General features: G+C 36.3%; 1 protein-coding gene across 1 annotated transcript; it reads right to left on the bottom strand.

Moving 5' to 3' along the window:
• Nucleotides 1-2560: 2560 nt before the first annotated feature.
• LOC149202153 (uncharacterized) lies at nt 2561-5653 on the bottom strand. The gene is made up of 2 exons (XM_089401499.1): nt 4427-5653; nt 2561-4258 (listed from the first exon to the last, which is right to left on the bottom strand). Exons 1-2 carry the CDS (start codon nt 5651-5653, stop codon nt 2561-2563), a joined length of 2925 nt encoding a protein of 974 aa, XP_089257625.1.
• Nucleotides 5654-18576: the final 12923 nt, after the last annotated feature.

The raw sequence follows: 18576 nt of genomic DNA on the forward strand, positions 1-18576 counted from the left end.
AATGCGAGTCTTAAGCTTGGGGCTGCCCATGGTGACCATGTGGCACCTCATTCTCAGCTGTCGTGTCACCCGCATCCGGGGAGGCAGCATCGCTTTGGACCAGCCTTTCAAAGTCCTGAGCCTGGGCATTATCTGGTATAATGGCCGAGGTTCCTGTAAGGAGATTATGATCCTTATCTGCTCCTATGTTAGCTAAGAGGTCTGCGACCTTGTTTCCTTCTCTTTTTGTGTGAATGAAGGTGATGGCTCTGTTGCTGCGGAGAGCTTGTTCAATGACCTCTAGTCTGGCTGCGAGTCTCCAGCTGTTTGTGATTTTTTTCGCTTGTGAGCCATTCTGCAGTCTCTTGGCCATGTTTATGAGAATCTGGGAGTCTCCTTCCATGATCAAGGGTTGAAGATTGAGGTTCCAAGCGAGAAGGAGTCCTTGCCATAATCCTTCAATCTCCGCCGAGTTGTTGGTGTCCCAACCCAAGGATCCGAAGTATATCTGCAGGGGGGTGCCTTCGTGATTCCTAAGGATACCTCCAAAACCTGCCATTCCAGGGTTACCTTTGGAGGCCCCATCAAAGTTGAGCTTATAAGAATGCTTAGGGGGGGCGATCCAAGTGCCTCTGATTGTACTACTGCTTGTGGAGGTACTGATCTTGTGTTGAGTCTGAGGTAGGAGCAATTGCCAGTTGCTTAGAATGCCTTTTTCGACATCTAGAGATGGAAGATCTTCCGGGGTCCAGGAGTGGAGCAGCAGCGTCTCATTGAGGTTCCCACATAGTCTGGTCCATATGTCTTCGATCCTTGAGCTCTGATTTTTGAATATACGTTTATTCCTTTCCTTCCATATACCCCATAAGATGAGTCCAGGGAGCAGGTTCCACAAACAGTTGAGAAGCTCGCTCTTGTAAGGATTCTGCGGCCAATGTCTTAGGGAGTCAGTTATATCGTTCTTTGTTCTGCATCTTTTTTGACATCTGAAGCTAGCCTTTTCCCATAGTTGATTGGCTAGGGGGCAGGAGTCCAAGAGGTGTTGGAGCGTTTCCTCATTTTGATTGCAATTGGGACATATCGATGGTCCATGAAAATTTCTTCTTCTTAGTTTGTCCCAAGTGAGGATTCTTTTGTGACTAACCAGCCATAGGAAGTAAGAGACTTTGGGCCAGGAACCAAGACCCCATATTTTGCTCCAGATTGGATCAGAGGGGGTATTGATGTTGCAGACTATCTTGTAGGCTTCTGAAGTGGAAAAGTCACCTTTTGGTCGGTATCCCCATCTTAGGATGTCATTGCCTTCGTCATGTCTGATTCTTCTTTTTCCAAGCTCCTTCTCCAATTCCCCTGTATCCTGTAGGTTTGTGAAGTTAATTAACTGATTACCCTGTTTCCATTTCCTGAATCCGTGTTGCGTTTCCTGCATCCAGTAGTGATGGATCTTTTCTTGCTGCTGCTCCGGCCTTACATGATCCAGAGGTGAATGAAGAATGTGGGTAAGCTTTGGCAGCTGGTTCCATGCATCTGTCCAAAATCTAGCCTTTTTGCCATCCCTGACTTCCCAAAAACTGTGCTGTTGTATTAACAGGAAGTGTTGTTTGGCCGCGTTCCAAATTAGCGAACCTTTTTCCGTGGGGGTGAACCGGATGAACTCCTCCTGGGGTCGGTTATTAGCATATTTAGCTATCCAAATTCTTGCCCAGGGTTTTTCTTGATTAGTGATCCAGTGCCACCATATTTTGGCACTCATGATGGAATTACTATGCTCCGGGTCTCTCAGACCAATACCCCCTTTATCTTTTGGTTGACAAACTGTGGGCCATTTGACTAACGCCCATTTGCGATTAGTTGCCGAACCGCCCCATAGAAAGCTGTGCTGAAGATTCCTGATACTTTTTAAGACCCATTTGGGTGCAGCAAGGATTGAGAAAAGGTACAAGGGCATTGCCTGAAGGACTGACTTAATGAGCACAACCCGGCTGGCCAGATTGAGAGATCTGTGCGTCCAAAGGTTGAGACGAGATTCAAGCTTCTCAATGAGGGTACGCCAAGAGGAGTGCTTTATAGCTAAGGCAGTGAGGGGGGCTCCTATGTATTTAGAGGGAAGGGAGGCTGTGGGAAAGCCAAGGATTCGGGTAACTGCCGATTTAACAAGAGGAGGCGTGTGAAAGAAGAATATCTACGATTTGGTACAGTTAACATCAGTGCCAGACGCTTCAGCAAAGTCATTGAGCAGGGATTTGAGGCATGCGGCTTCCTGGACCGAGGGGTATCCAAAAAGCATGGTGTCATCAACAAACTGCTGATGAGATGTGGCAGGAGTGTTGTGAACTGAAAGACCTTTGAGAAGGCGGGATTGGAGAGCTTGCTTAATGTGACGGCCAAGCCCTTCTGCCATTAGAACGAAGAGGAAGGGGGATAGGGGGTCCCCTTGCCTAATTCCTCTTGATGGTTTGAAGGGTCGGGAAGGAATTCCATTCACAAGGATGGAGAATTGAGTGGAGTTAATTAAGCTCATGATCCAGCGAATCCACATAGTGCTAAAACCAAAAGCCTTTAGCATTTGCTGAATGAAAGTCTAGCTAAGTTTATCAAAAGCCTTAGAAAGATCTAGCTTAAGAAGCATACCTGCCTGTCTCGATTTTTTGAGGGAGTGTATAATCTCGTGCGTAAGGAGAATACCATCCATGATCTGTCTTCCTTCCACATAACCCGACTGTTCTGGAGATATGAGCAGCGGGAGCAGGGGCTTCAGCTGGTTAGCCACAACTTTAGATATAACTTTGTAAATAACATTACAAAGTGCAATCGGCCTGAATTTGTCGGGAGTAATTGAGTCCTCCTCTTTGGGGATGAGGGCAATGAAGGTGGTATTGAGAGAAGGCAGCAGCCAGTGGAGAGCTCTCGATTCTTCAACGATTTGCCAGACTTCCTGTTTAATCAACTCCCAAAAGGTATGAAAGAACGTGGTGGTAAATCCATCCGGTCCGGGGGCTTTTCCTTCCTTAAGCTGGGACATTGCCTCATCCACCTCTTGAGGCTGAATCGGGCGGAGGAGAAGCTCATTGTGTTCCTCCGTAATGATCCTTGGCACATTGTTGGTGATTCTTTCAATTGCCTGTCGTCTGTCTCCTTCCGGCTCTTGAAGGATCTGGTTGAAGTGATTGCGAAATTCTTCCTCGATTTCCTCATGCGTTTCTACTTTCACCCCTCCTTGCTTTTGGATAAACGGAATGCTGTTGTTCATTCTTCCTTGAATGGTGGTTCTGTGGAAGAATTTGGTGTTGCGTTCGCCCTCCTTCAACCATCTTATTCTGGATTTTTGCTTCCAGTAAACTTCCTCCTGCTTTTGCCTTTCCTCAATCTGTCTGTGGAGACGTCGTTCCTGTTCCAAGGTCCCTTCAGTGTGTCCCTCTATGGTTGCTCTTTGATGGAGATCCATCAGTTCCCGATTGAGGTCTTGCTGCGCTTTGAAAATATCTCCAAAGGTTTCTCTGTTCCAGCGCTTTAGGTGGTTTTTAAGGAACCGGAGCTTCTGTTGGAATTTATACATCTTAGACCCTTCTGGGGGGATAAAGGATGTCCATGTGGTTTTGACAAAGTCCTTGAACTCAGGGTGCGAGAGCCAGAATCCTTCGAAGCGGAAGGGTCTCCGAGTCTGATCACCAGGTCGTTGCCATTGGAGGGCTATCGGCCAATGGTCCGAGCCGGTATGCGGAAGAATTGCAGCTGTGATATCACCTCCAAGGTGAATCGCATTATCTGAGATGAGGAAGCGATCTAGTTTGGATGCGATTTGGTGTTTTCCCGCTCTGCGATTGCTCCATGTGAAGGTTCCATTGCAAAAAGGCAAGTCTATGAGGGAGGCGTTTTGAATGAAGTCCTTGAAATGGATGTTTTCTTGTTCCAGTCTGTTTCTCCCCCCAATCTTCTCCTCTAGCTTGGTGATCATGTTAAAATCCCCTCCTATGATCCATAGTGGGTGCCTCCTGTTATTGTTCAATGCCTCTATGGTATCTAGAAGCGCAATTTTGCTCCCTGTATCCTGTGGGAAATATACATTTGAGAGATTTCCATGGACATTCGTACCCAAAATGTGGAAGGCTGCCTGTATGAGGTGATGAGAAGCGTGGAAATCTGAGAGATTTAACGCTTGAGTATTCCATGCAATGGCCAACCCCCCTGACGCTCCAGATGCATCTACTGCTACTGAACGACATCCTGGCCAAGCTTTTGTGAGAATGCTACCTAGTGTAGATCCGTTACATTTGGTTTCCTGGAGTAAGCATATTTGCGGCTTTTCCATTTTAATCATGTTTTTTAACATTCTAAGTTTCCCTGGGCTATTGAGCCCTCTTAAGTTCCATGATACCAGCTTCATGGTTCAACTATTTGCAGAGGGTTTATAGTACTTTGTCAATTTCGCATACCTGCCTGAGTCTACCAGGAGTTTCCCAATCTCGATCGTTCTCTGTAGATCTGTTCTTCGTCCTCTCTTTTTGGTTTCTTTTGGGGGGTGGCTTCCATCCCACTGGCTTCCTGGTTGAATCCCTAGTTGCTGCTGCTGGTAAGCTCTCGAAATAACCACCTCCAGCTTGCTGAGTTGGGTTTCGGTTATGCTGTCATATGCTTTCGTTTTGCATGCTAGTTCCAGTTCCAGAATGTCTAGGCCATGCAGGTCTATGCTTTCTGGTTCTTCTTCCATCTGTTGCACCTGATTGCCTTCTGCCCCATTTATCTCTGAGCTAGAAGGAGGGTCTAGCTTTCCATCAATTTCCATATCCTTGTCTTTCTCTGTCGGTTCTTTCCTATCTCCTGAGGGGAAATCATGGAAGATTATGGGGGTTTGGCGTTTGGGGGAGGAGGCTGAGGGAGGGGGGGGGGCGGAAGATGAGGGATGGGAAGGGTTAGACTCAGAGATCGGGGGAAGATCATCAGAGGATTGAGCCAGGATTTCGAAACTGTTCTTAGAAGCTTGGCCGATAGAGCTGTTTTGCTGGGGCTTGAGCCCATTAGAAGGTTTCTTGTGCGCTCGTCTTCGGCTTGGGGCTTTGGTGAAGCCATCCTGGGTAGCAGAAACAGAAGGGTCAGGTGAGGTGGCTTTGGTGTTCAGGGGACAATCACGGAAAAGATGCCCAAGAGCATGGCATCTCCTGCAACGGAAGGGTACATGCTCATAGTCCAAGGGTTGAATCCACTCTTCGTCACGGTGGGAGAGACTTACCGATTCTGGTAATGCTTCATTCAGTCGCATGAAGACGCAGATGCGAGCATAGGAAATGAATCTGCGCAGTTTGGTCTCTTCTGCAGTCCTGATGTACTCCCCTAGTCCATTTCCTATGTTCTTGAGTATGTCCTCGTCCCAATATTCGTCTGGAAGTCCATACATTCTGATCCAGACTGGCGCCCAGGTGAGATCTTCCTTATCCGGATTGAATCTCGGTATCCAATCTCTCATATACAAGCCCGCTGCGTTGAAGAAGTGAGGCCCTGTTCCCAGTACCCTGAGTTTGTCCTCAATACAGTAAAAAATTACTGTAAAGAAGCCCTTCGGCCCTAGCTGCAGGGTAACGTCTCCTTTTGGCTTCCATTTCGCTGCGATCCATCCGTATAAGGCTCTTTCCGTCGGCCAGAACCCTATAAACTTCCCAATAATGGCATGATCCCTCATGAACTCGATTCGTGCATCTATCTTGTGTCCAGGTAGCTCTATTCGTGGCCTTTCTGTGGCTATTGGCTTGCATGTTGTTGAGGATACTTTCGGTGTTTCCTCCGGATTTTTCCCTTTGTCTTGAGTGACGCTGGCTTGGTCCTTTCATCCTCCTGTCTTCTTGTTTCCTTGCTGTTGCCTGTTCCCATTGTTCAAGATCTCCCTGTCAACCGATCCAAAGAGGAACGCCTGCTCCGGATCATGCTGCATTGGGGAGGGCTCTGACGCCCCCCCCTGAGGATATTCCATAGGGCCACTCTAGTACTCTGCTATTCTGCTACGCCCCAGGGATTTGGTCTGGTTTGTGAGCAGAGCCAGTGCTGTACTATCTGCGCCGTTGATGCTTTCCGCAAAACCCTAATCGCTACGGCTTCCCAGAGCTCTCCCCCCATCCTTGTATTCTTAGGAATATGAACATTGTTGAATTTGTTCCTCCATATCCTTGTAAAATATGAATATGTGATAAAATTACCATCTCCTTCAGCACCTTCTGCATATTCTCTGTATAAGTTGTAGATTTCTCGTCTTGAGAAATTATCTGGAATATGTATTGTGTCTTTATTTGGCATACACTCTCCATGCTTTGAAAAGAAGTCTTTCATCCATGACATTGTAGTAATTTCTGATGGTCCAACCTCTCTTTTATAACATACTTTTGAATAATATGTAGGGTCTTTTTCCAGTCTTTCTTGGATTCTTGACAAACGAAAATTACCAACTGAATGCAACATTTTGAAAGCCTTTCTACAGATCAATACATTCCCAATATGATAATCATAACCTGCTAGTGTAGATTGCATGCAACCCACTAAAAATGAATTTTGCATGCTTTTATTCATTGACAAATATTTCTTCCTTTGCTCCAAAGAAAACTTGAAATCCATATGTTTCAAGCAATCCTTTCGACAACATTCACTTGAAATCAGATCACCGATAGAACTTCTACTTGTGAGATATTATGTCCTATCCCTTGTATAACTGGAATATTTTGGATTGATATGAAAAGGCCTACTCCTACTCCTAGATATAATATTTTCTTGCAACGTCTCCCTCATTTCATTATTATCTGCAGAAGCATTTTCATCATTAGTAGGATGAATATTATATTGATGAAGATAGTTAGAAAATTCATCACCATCATTGCTTGGAAAATATTCATTAGCATGGAAAATATTCATTACCATCCTCACATGAAGAAAATTATTCACTACCAACATTTGCGCTTTTGAATTCTTGACTCAGGCGAAATTCTTCACCATCTTCATCCCTGCTTTTGAAAACCTCACTTGGAGGACTCACTTCATCATCACCATGACTACCTTTGAAACACTCACGTAGAGAAAATGCATTATTGACATTTGTGCCTCTAAAATTATCATTTGCAAGAAACTCTTCATCCTCCCTTCATCACTGGTGCTCGCATAATCCTTAGGATCATGACTAAGTGGAAAATATGACTCTCTATTCATAATCAAATTATCATTTGCACGAAATTCTTCATCCTCCCCTTCATCAGCAGTGGTTTCATAATCCTTGGGATTAGGAACAAGTGGAAACTTTGAATTTCTATTTAATGGAAATTCTTCATACTCTCCTACATTAGTGGTGCTCTCATAATCCTTAGGATTAGGACTAAGTGGAAACTTTGAATGTCTATTTACTAGAAATTGTTTATCCTCGCCCTCCCCTTCATCAATGGTACTCTCATAATCCATAGGATTAGGAATATGTGAAAACTTTGACTCTACAAATTCTTCATCCCCCCCTTCTTCAGTGGTGCTCTCATAATCCCTAGGATTAGGAATATGTGGAAACTTTGACTCTGCAAATTGTTCATCCCCCCCTTCATCAGTGCTACTCTCATAATCCTTAGGATTAATATTATGTGGAAACTTTGACTCTGCAACATCTTCATCCCCCGGGTCATCAGTGCTACTCTCATAATCCTCAGGATTAGGACTATGTGGAAACTTCGAATTTGTAAATTCTTCATCTCCCCCTTCATCAGTGGTGCTCTCATCATCCTTAGGATTAGGAGGAAGGGGAAACTTTGACTTTTCAAATTCTTTATCACCCCCTTCATTAGTGTTGCTCTCATAATCCTTATGACTAGGAGGAAGTGGAAATTTTGACTCGCAAAATTCTTCATCACCCCCTTCATAGTGCTTCTCTCACAATCCTTAGGATTAGGACTATGTGGAAACTTTGACTCTAGAAATTCTTCATCCCCCCCTTCATCAGTGGTGCTCTCATAATCCTTAGGATTAGGAGGAAGTGGAAAAATTGACTCTCTATTCACAGGAAATTCTTTTTGCTACCCTTCATCAATGTTTCTCTCATCATCCTTAGGATTAATACCAAGTGGAAAATTTGTCTCTCTATTCATAGTGAAAGAATTCCTATTACATTCATCAAAATGAATAGAGTTGTTGCATGATGAAGATGTCGATGCTAAAGAAAGAAAAACTTCACTATCAAAAGAATCCATGACCTTCAACCAGAAGATGTCGAATGATACAAATGCACTCTCTCCCAATGACAATATATAATTTCCCTCTAAATGTTTTCCCCCAAAAATTTTCCCTCCAAAGTTTGCCCCCGAAAACTTTCGCTGAAAATTTTCCCTCCAAAAATTTCATTTTTAAATATTTCCCTCCAAAATTTTCATCTATAATTTACTTGAAAACATATTACTAAACTTTTGGTTGTGGAAAATTTCACCCTAATTTCTATTCAAAATATTAATAGAAACTCAAAATAATTTTTCTATTTAAATTATTTAACATTGACTATGTGAGTAAATTAATTTTTATAATTAATACTTTTTTTATCCCATAATGAATGAAAACTAACCTAAAGCTATAATATTAACTATTATTATTATTATTATTATTATTAAGTTTAATCCTCCATTCAAGAAACGATAAATCATTCCCACAATCATCGCTATAAAATAAAATTCATCGTTTCTATTCATCACATCACATGAAGTCTTTTGGGTCTTGTTAAAAAGTTTGGAGCGATTTTAGGGAGGAGTTGCGAAGGAGATGCATTGTCATAGATAACACATTTAATGGGAGTTTTACGCATTTTTAGGTTAGTTTTGTTTCCATCTTGACTATTTGGGGAAATTTTGTGTTTTTACGGGAAAAACCATATAAAAACTCTTTTTTTTTAATATTTTTACAGGGATGAAAAAGAAAAAAGAAAAAAACACAAATTTGTAGGATTTTTAGGAGAAAAATTAAGATTTTTTTTTAATTTACAGGCTTTTGAAACAAAAAATGGATGTTATTTATTGTTTTTCTATTTTTATTTTTACTTTTTTAATTTAGTTTGAGGAGAATTAAAATTATTGCATGGAAAGAAAAATTTGTTCAATTAGAAAAAAAAATACATTTATTTTTTTTGTTATATAATTGTAATTTTTAAATTTTTTGTTTTTAGTTTTTATTTTTTTTATTGAAATTATATTTATTAAACACTATAAATATTTTTTTTTTAATTTTTTTTTTTTAAATTAAAATATATATATATGTTTAAAAATATTCGAAAATTTTAATTAAAATTTAATTTAAAAAAAAATATTTAGAATTTTCTATTTTTTTTTATATAAATGTATTTGTTATATGTTTTTTTAGTTATTAAAAAATTATTTATAAAAATAAAATTATTAGATTTTTTTGTTTTAAATTAATTTTGTTTTATTATTAAATATTATTATTATTATTATTTAAATTGGCTTTTTTTGTTTTGTTTTTATTTTAATTTTTTTAACTTATAATTATAATTATAATTTTATAAATTTTTTTAATTTTTTATTTAAAATTATGACTATAATTTTATAATTTTTTATTTTTATTTTTAATTTTAATTTGTTTTTTATTTAAAGTTATAATTATAATTTTATAAATTTTTTTTGTTTTTATTGTAATTTTTTTAATTTAAAAATTTAATTTTAATTTTATAAATTTATGTATTATTATTTTTTTTTTAATTATAAATTTAATTTTATAATTTTTTCAGATTACAATTTTAATTTAAAAAAATAAAAATAAAAATTTTGGCCTGGCCCTTTAGCCGCTGGTCGGGGGCCCGGGCGGGCGGAGGGGCCAATGGCTAGAGGGCCAAGCCCATATATATATATATATATATATATATATATATATATATATATATATATATATATATATATATATATATATACTTTTAATTAAAATATTTATATTTAAAAAAAATAGTTTTAATAAAATTTGAATAATAAAATTATTAAAAAATATTTATATATAATATTTTAATCTAAATTTATTAATAAATTTTAAAATAATAAAAAAATTATTTATAAAATTTTAAAATAATTTTATTAATAAATTTTAGAATAATAAATAAATTTATATATAAAATTTTAATATAAATTTATTAATATTTTTTTTTTTATAAAATTTAAAATAATAAAAACAAATTATATATAAAAATTTTAATATAATTTTAAATTTGAAATAGAATATTTAATATTTCTATATATATATATATATATATAATTTGTTAATTTTAATAATTTAAAATTTAATATATATATATATATATATATATATATATATATATATATATATATATATAAATTATATTTTTATAAAAAATGTAGATATAAATCATTTAAAATTGTTTTTATTCTTTAATTTATATTTAATAATTTTTTTCAAATAATTTCAAAAATATATAAATGATGCGAAAGCATGCTCGACTAACAAGAGAGGATGCCCCCTGTAGGGCTCACAATTAAGGGAGAGGAATTATTTGCTGACATATTTTAGGGGGCCTTTTTTCGGTGATGTTGAAATCAATGATACGAGCTCGCGGTGAAGGCGTATCCTTTATGTTGATAACTAGAGATAGACTAAAGAGCATAGAAACCAACGTCTCTCGTCTCTTAATCTACATTTGTTTAGTGGGTTTTTCCCCTCCACCAAATAAGTCACTTAGGGTCTTTAGACACTCGACCGTTAGGGCCCGATTTCTCGCTCGACCGACGTGAAATTCATAGTATTAGGAGAGGATGTGTAAGCAGGGCTTGACCAATGGGAGAGGACACAACACCTTAGAACTTTCACATTTTCACCTCCTTTCAGGACCTTTGAATGAAGGGAAGCCCCGTAGCGAAATCCTTTTCCTTTGCATAGTTCAGGTCAGGTTCTCCTTACTTACCTTTGCGTTTAGGCTTTGAGGGGAATAAATATAGGGACCTTACCTTCGCTATGTGTAAGACCTAGATCACCGTAGTGAAGGGAAGGCAAGATCTATAGTTACAGAATTACGACACTCAAGCAAGTAGTAGTTTCATTCGTTCATTTGTGTTATTACCACTAACACCCACCTTCCTATATATATATTCCCGGCCAAGCACCCATATCCATTCTCGCTCACAAGCAAGTCATTATAGGTATGATAGGTAGGTCCAAGCAGTGTAGGCCAGTTTGCTGGCAAGGACAAACCAACAGGTGAGAGCAAAGAAAGCCCCTCGGCGGGCATGTAGAAATGATGACCGAGCGAGGCATATAAATAGGACGTGGTGGAAGTACTTCCCATTCTCATCCATACTCACTCTAAAATAGAGCCACCAACTAGAGAGAGAAACCCCTCCTCTGGACTAGCCTTTATCTCATGGAGGGCCTTTTTCCTTGTCCGGGTTAGGTAGGAGCAACTGGTTCCCCTGTCCCCTGGTAATAGAATCAATAATATAGTGATTGGTACCTCTCTTAAATGTCCATAGGGGTCCCTAACCAAATGCTCATCCATCGAGTAGGGGCCAGTCTAGCCAAGATTAGATAACCCGTTGATATTTCTTCATAGGAAGTCAGAGATCCGCTTCGATCGATTAACTGATTGATTAGGACGAGCGGGGATCCAGATAGATCTCATAGTCAGAAAGAGAAGTGGAGTGAGTACGAGCTGGCTCTACTAGTACATTTCTCCTTCAACTGGAATGGGAAGGTACACTGAGCCACCGCTACCCACCCTATCGTGTAGTGGCTCTTCCATTCCAGTCTATCTATTTCCTATAGGTGACATCGTTACCACTCGACTCTCTTTCTGAATGAACCTATTCCGCTTTAAGGTCAGGCCGACATACCATACTAAGTCGATACTAGGCTATCCCAGATTCTCTCTCTAAAATACTCTAGTGGGCTCTGCTCTAGCCATTGAAGTTTCAATGGGCTCCACTCCGATCAGTGACCTTCCCTTGCCAGCCAGCCATTGATTCCATTGCCATTGCGAAAGCATGTTCAACTAAAAACAAATATATACATACATACATGCATACATACATACATACATACATACATACATACATACATACATACATACATACATACATACATACATATATATATATATATATATATATATATATATATATATATATATATATATATATATCTATATATATATATATATTTGTTTTTAAGGAAGATGGCATCAAGGAAGGTCTCTGTGAATATGTTTGGAACAAAGACAACAATTCCATCATCTAAAGTTGCAGGTGGACACACTTTGAAGACTGTTCAACATACCGGAACTGAGAAACAACGTAAAAGTTGACCAATTGGCCCATCAAGTGCACCAAAGATTATTTTTGAATGGATGAATTCAAGAGAAATAAATAAAACAAATTTTACATGGCATGTTAAAGATGTTGAATCTGATGATAGTACACATCTCTATCTATATTGTGGTATGATTTATTTGGGTGAACCATATGAGGTGATAGGCAGAGTACGAGACATATGTTTGGTTTTGAATTCAAGCACTGTTTATGTTCTTGCAAAATTGCCCAAGTCACATGAAAAGGTTAGATATCGTCTCTCAAAGGAAAAGTATGAAACAGATGAAGTTTCTACACCACTGTGTGAAGAAATCTCATCCAACATTTCAAATAATATTGTAAGTATGCTTATTTATATTTATGTGTAATGTATTATTGTAATGATCATTAAATTTTTTATAAATGATTGATCATTGACATATTGTATTTTCTTTGATAGGATTTTGCTGAGAGTCTTTCAATGATGCTAGAGGGTATTTATTATATGGAACCAAATATTATGCATGTGATCAACAATTTCCATATAGAGTCAAAACAAGAAAAGATAGTGAAGCAAAAATCAACAATCCATGACACTATAATGGTACATGTAGGGTATCAACAAAGAATCCATACGGTGGGTCAATCTAACAAAGGTAAACATGTTTCTTTTGAAGATGTGGCAGTTGTAGCTCAAGGTGAAGCTCAAAAATATGTTTCCATTAGTGAGGTGGAGGTTAGAACTGTTGTTGAAAAGGAGAAAAGAAATAAAACACCGAAAAGAAAAATGCCCATGAATGTTGCTCTTCCACTTGATGATGAGGAGATTATTTATGTAGAATAAGATATGTTAATTAGGAAGAAGAAGAAATAAAAAATTTGTGAATCTGTTAAAATCATAAGAAACACTCAAGAACAAAGTGAAAGTTCTTAAGGCAGCAAACAAATCATAACACCAGGTGTTGATTTAGAGGATGGCATTATGAAAACAAAACAAAATTCCATTCAGAATCACTTGAGGAAGAATAAATTAATTAATGGTGGCAAAATATTTGAGCTTAATGTCACCCAATTCTATAGGTCAAATGAAGGACAATCTCCATAATTTGAAAACATTGTTTAGGTACAATCCATATGCACATGTGGTGGCTTATGTGGTTCTTGTTGATCCAAATCAAGTTCCCAATAAGGAGGCATTTGATAGGACACAATGTTTTGACTACATATATTATGTAATTGGAGGGAACCATTTAGTAGAGGCCAAAAGACAATTGATCGAGGAATATCCTGGAAACTATCTTTTTGAAACAGTGAAATGCATCATTTATGTTGGTTTAACAGAAACAGAGGCAAAGTTATTGGCATGGGATCATAATTCATATAATGAGTATAGAATGTCTATGACTTTTGTCCAAAGGGTCTAATTTATTCATAATGAATTTTTAGAAAAATGTGGTGGGGATAAGACAAAGGTCAATTTAAGCTTTCAGAAGGAATGTTGTATGGAAATAGGTTATCAAATTGAGGATAAAATCAAATCAAATCAAAAGGTGGCAAAGTAAATTTAGAACTATTCAGAGGCATAGATAACATTTTCCAGTTGGCATTTAGAACAAGGGAGATATGGGAATTGATTGATGATATTTTCGAATTGTGGGAGAATATTGGCATAAAAAATCAGAATGTTAAAAGGTCTAAACCCATAATATCTACCAACAGTAAGACAAGTCCTGAAATGAAGCAACTTCTAGATGATATGACTATCACACCTTGGATAACAATGCAAGGTGTGAAAGATGACAAACTAGTCAAATCAATATTTTGTCGTGTGAAGTCAGGTTAATTGTCATTGGAGGAAATGTGATCGAAATTTCAAAAGTAAGTTTGTTGAATTACTTTTACTTTTTTCTTGGATTATAATTTTCTTTTAAATATAACGTATTGTTGTTGGTATTATTTGTTATACATATCACTGTATTAACAATTTCTACTTTATTTATTCAATCATAAGATTTATATGAAAATACAAGAACATGTGGTTAAAATGTTGAATGAAGAGAGTTGGAATGATGTTGTACTCAACTACCCAGAATCAAGTTCTACAACAACACTTAAAGATTTTTATCTTGCATTCAAAAATGTATGTTAATTTTTACATTCATTTTATTCATATAATTTTTGTTTTATTATATTACTTATATTTATTTATTTCATTAAAGATGTCGAAGAAGGATGTGAATGGAGTACCAAATATTTTCAAAAGTTTCATTGAAAAAATTAAGTTGGAAAGGTTGAGAAAGCAACGTCTTAGGAATGTTGAACTTGATCCTATTCTTACTCATTTCATTTGGAATGGGCTGGACACTATCCAATATCAAATAATACAAGGTGATTGTGAAGACATTGCAAAACTCATACCTAAAAGGGAATATGCCCTGGTTATTGCAAACATTCCTCATGGTTTCAATTTCCCAAACATTGAATATGATAGTGAGCCTTACACTTATCAAGCTTTTAATAAAGTGGTTATGGGCTTTCAAGAAGTCACAACATCACCACTTTGGATATTTGTGACATTTCATTCAGATACACAATTTGCAATGTTATTAACAAGCTTCAAGGGAAAATCAAACTCAAGGATGCAGCTTACATGGTAAGACATTGAAATTGTATGTTTGATTAATGTAATTTTTTTTTATGTACAAGTGGATTGAACTTTTACTATGTCGTGTTACAGGAAAAAGTCAAATCTTATTTCTTCCATAGATCAGCCAATTACAAGTGATTGTGAGTTCATCCATGTTGAATGTTGGGCAAAAGATGATAACTATAAGTCCATTCTTCTGAACCAAGTAGATGGAAAGAGTCATAGCCAAGTACTGGTTCATGATGTTGTCGTAAAAAAGTTAACATATGAGGATAAAGATGCAAAAGGAGAGATAGTTAACATTTATCAAAAACCACAAACATTGATTAACTATCTTATAGATTTATGTTCAAATGAAGGAGATTGGGTTTTGGATTTATTTTCAGGTTCAGGTAAGTTTTATTATATAAAATTGAATTTTAATATTTTTTTTATTTTTATTTTATGTATTTATACTAATTTACTTATTGTTTTTGTGCTTGATGATTAGGTAGAACACTAGCATGTTGCCTACAAAAAGGAAGAAATTTCATTGCGATTGAAAGAGACCCACTACAATGCAATTTTATTCAACAAAGAATTAATGTTATTCAATTTCTTCCAGATGCAATGCAAGAAGTTGGTTTGAGGAAAGGAGATTTTAATGAATCACATGTGGTAAAAAAGGCAAAGGAACCTCAACCACCATTATATGGAATGATTGGAAAAGGACACTTTGGTAGATTTGCAAACATGAAAGATCCATTAGACGAGGAAAATGAGGAAACTCAAGAAGGAAATATTGTTGAAGAAGAAAATAATGAAGTTGAAGAAGATGATGAACATGGATTATATGATATTCTTGATGACATTTAAGTTATGATTGCAAATCAATTCATTAGTTTTACTTGTAATGTTTTGACTTTAATATTTTATGAGAAGAATGAACATTTGATTATTGTTGTTATATGTTCAATATTTGTATTATCTGATTTTCACTTTAATTTTTATGTGAATCATTTTTTTTGTAAAAAACTTGTGATTACTATTATTTTTTAACATAAAATTCATTAAAAATGCTATTTTTTAAAGTTTTTTTGTTAGGATTTTCCCATAAAAATCGTTTATTTGACATGTCATTTTTGACAAAAAATTATGAAAATGTGTATTTTTTTCATTATATTTATATAGAAAATGTGTTTTTTTGTCAAATGTTTAAAATTATTGTGTTTTAGTGACAATTATTTGATGTCCATTGAAATATTAATTAACATTACATAAACATATAGAAAATAGTAACTTTAAAATATTGACCATTTTTTAATTTTTTTAACTACGCGAAAAAATTAAGATTTCATTACAAACAAAATTGAAAAGAAAAATGAAAACACACAAACACAAAAAATACACTTAAAAAAAAAAACTTATATGAAGACGAAGACATTAGAAAATTTAAAGTGTCAAAAATCAACCCTCTAAGAAAAGGGGGTTGATGCTGCATCAACACTTTTCAAAATCAGCATGAAAATCACTAACATCGGAAAAAAATGTTCATACTTGATACATAAGAAAATTTAAAGTGTCAAAAATATGCTAAAAAAAAAGTGTATTTTGGCATCACCACTTTTCAAAATCAGGTGATTTTTGGCTACCTCAAAAAAATGGGTACTAGTTAATTTTCTTGTTTGATCGGTAACTATGTTCTTAGTTGACAGAGAAATGGAGGGATATTTCAGAAAGACCAAGTATCAAAGCTTCAATTTTTTGCAACAAATCTTATTCTTTTTCATCAAATACCTCTTGTCCTTTCCTGAACATGTTAAAATAATTTTCCTTTACTTTTTATATTCTAATGATGACCATAAATCTGCACTTGATCCTCCCTCTTTTAAAATTGTAAAGACATCTTCTTTTCCTTTCACTTTTGATGTTGAAAAGGATTCCAATGATGACTATGATCAATTTTATGAACCTCATGTGACCCAAGTCATTGTCATACCCCCTGTACCAAATCCTATATCTTCCAAGTTTCAAGAGAGATATAAACCCCTCAAATTACCTCCTGTCCTCCATGAATTTCCAGCAAAGCACTATAAGTATCTGCCTATGTTTGATGGAGGATTTGACAAGATTTCAACTGAAAAACACATCCAGGGTTTTGAACATTTCCTTGACCTTTTCGAAGTTGAACAAGATGATGTATGTATGAGAGATTTTTCTCAATCATTGCAAGGAGAAGCTAAGAGATGGTTTAGAAGTCTTTCATCTGGGAGTATTGCCAATTTTCAACAGTTTGAGCACACTTTCCTTGATAGATGGGAGGTTAAGAAAAACCCTTTCCAGATTTTGGCCAAATATGAGAGTCTAAAGAGGTATCCAGGTGAGACAATTCAAGATTTCTTATCCATATTTAATAAAGTTTACAATTCCATACCTGCTGATATAAAACCTCCCCCAATGTTGGCTATGCTTCATTACCCTAATGGATTTGATGCCGAGCTTTCCTATCATCTCAAAGAAAGGAATCTGGTCTCTTTAGAGGATATGCAGAAAAAAGTTATTAGTGTGGAAGCAAACCTACTGGCCAAAAAGTCCAAGATGAAGGCTGAAAGGAGGGGAGGTGTAAAGGAGGAGCCATTAACATCATCAGATACCAAGATGGATACTTTGGTGAAAACAATGGAAGAGATGGTGGACAAGATGACTTTGGGAGACAAAGCTTTTGTTGGAGAACACAAGAACCTAGGAAAGTAGTAGCAGATAGGACATCCTTTCCAAGAAATTTTGAAGAAGAAGGAAAGGTTAATGACCCAAACAATTTTGTTTCTTATTCATGTCACGATGAGCTAGAAACTGATTGTTTTATATATTCACTTGAAGATAAGCATGAAGAGAAACCAAGGGCGTGTTCTCAGCAAGAGAATATTCATTTACAACAACTTAAAGAAAGCAGTCAACCTGCATATTCCAGTTATGACAACAATGAAGAACATGAGAAAAGTACTGAATCAGGTGAAGGAAATTTGCCTTTGTGTTTTGCTTCATTCCAATTGCTGAAGGATATTTTTCATAGTGTTATAAGTTAGCAGTCTCATAGTATTGACATCAAACATGAGGAAAACAATGAGTTTGCTAATGGAAACCCTCTACCCTTATGTTTTGCTTCATTTGAATTGTTGAAAGAAAACTATAAGATTACTAATGAAGCAAGGAAACAAGTTGTTAACAACATAAAGCGGAAGAAATCTTCTAATGTATTTGATGACCGTGTTACTTGTTATATGGAAGAATTTTTCAGTTCAGAAATGTATCCATTGAGTAACAATGAGATAGAAGATGTAGTTGGAGGGTTGAAACATGAAGAGCATTGTGAATTAATTCAAGGTAGTTTTGTGCCATTTAGTTTTGCTTCTTTGAGTTCCTTAAGGAATTTTTTAAAACTATCACTGAAGCAAAATATGGTGAGACTATGAAAGATCATATAGTCTCCTCAGAACCAATACACAATAAATTGAAACAATCTTCTCAGGTTTTCAATGATCCAATATCTAGTTATTTGGATGGTTTTTGTTGTCAAAGTTCTCCTCCATTAGCTAGTTGTGAGCCTAAAAACAGGGGTGATGAATACTTGGTTCGACAACCAACATCATTGTTTTTTCTAGCAGGGGTTTTCAT

The sequence above is a fragment of the Pinus tabuliformis genome, chromosome 2_1 (assembly GCF_031772625.1).
Source record: "Pinus tabuliformis cultivar Carrire ecotype Pingquan chromosome 2_1, CPIR1, whole genome shotgun sequence".
Lineage (NCBI taxonomy): Eukaryota > Viridiplantae > Streptophyta > Pinopsida > Pinales > Pinaceae > Pinus > Pinus tabuliformis.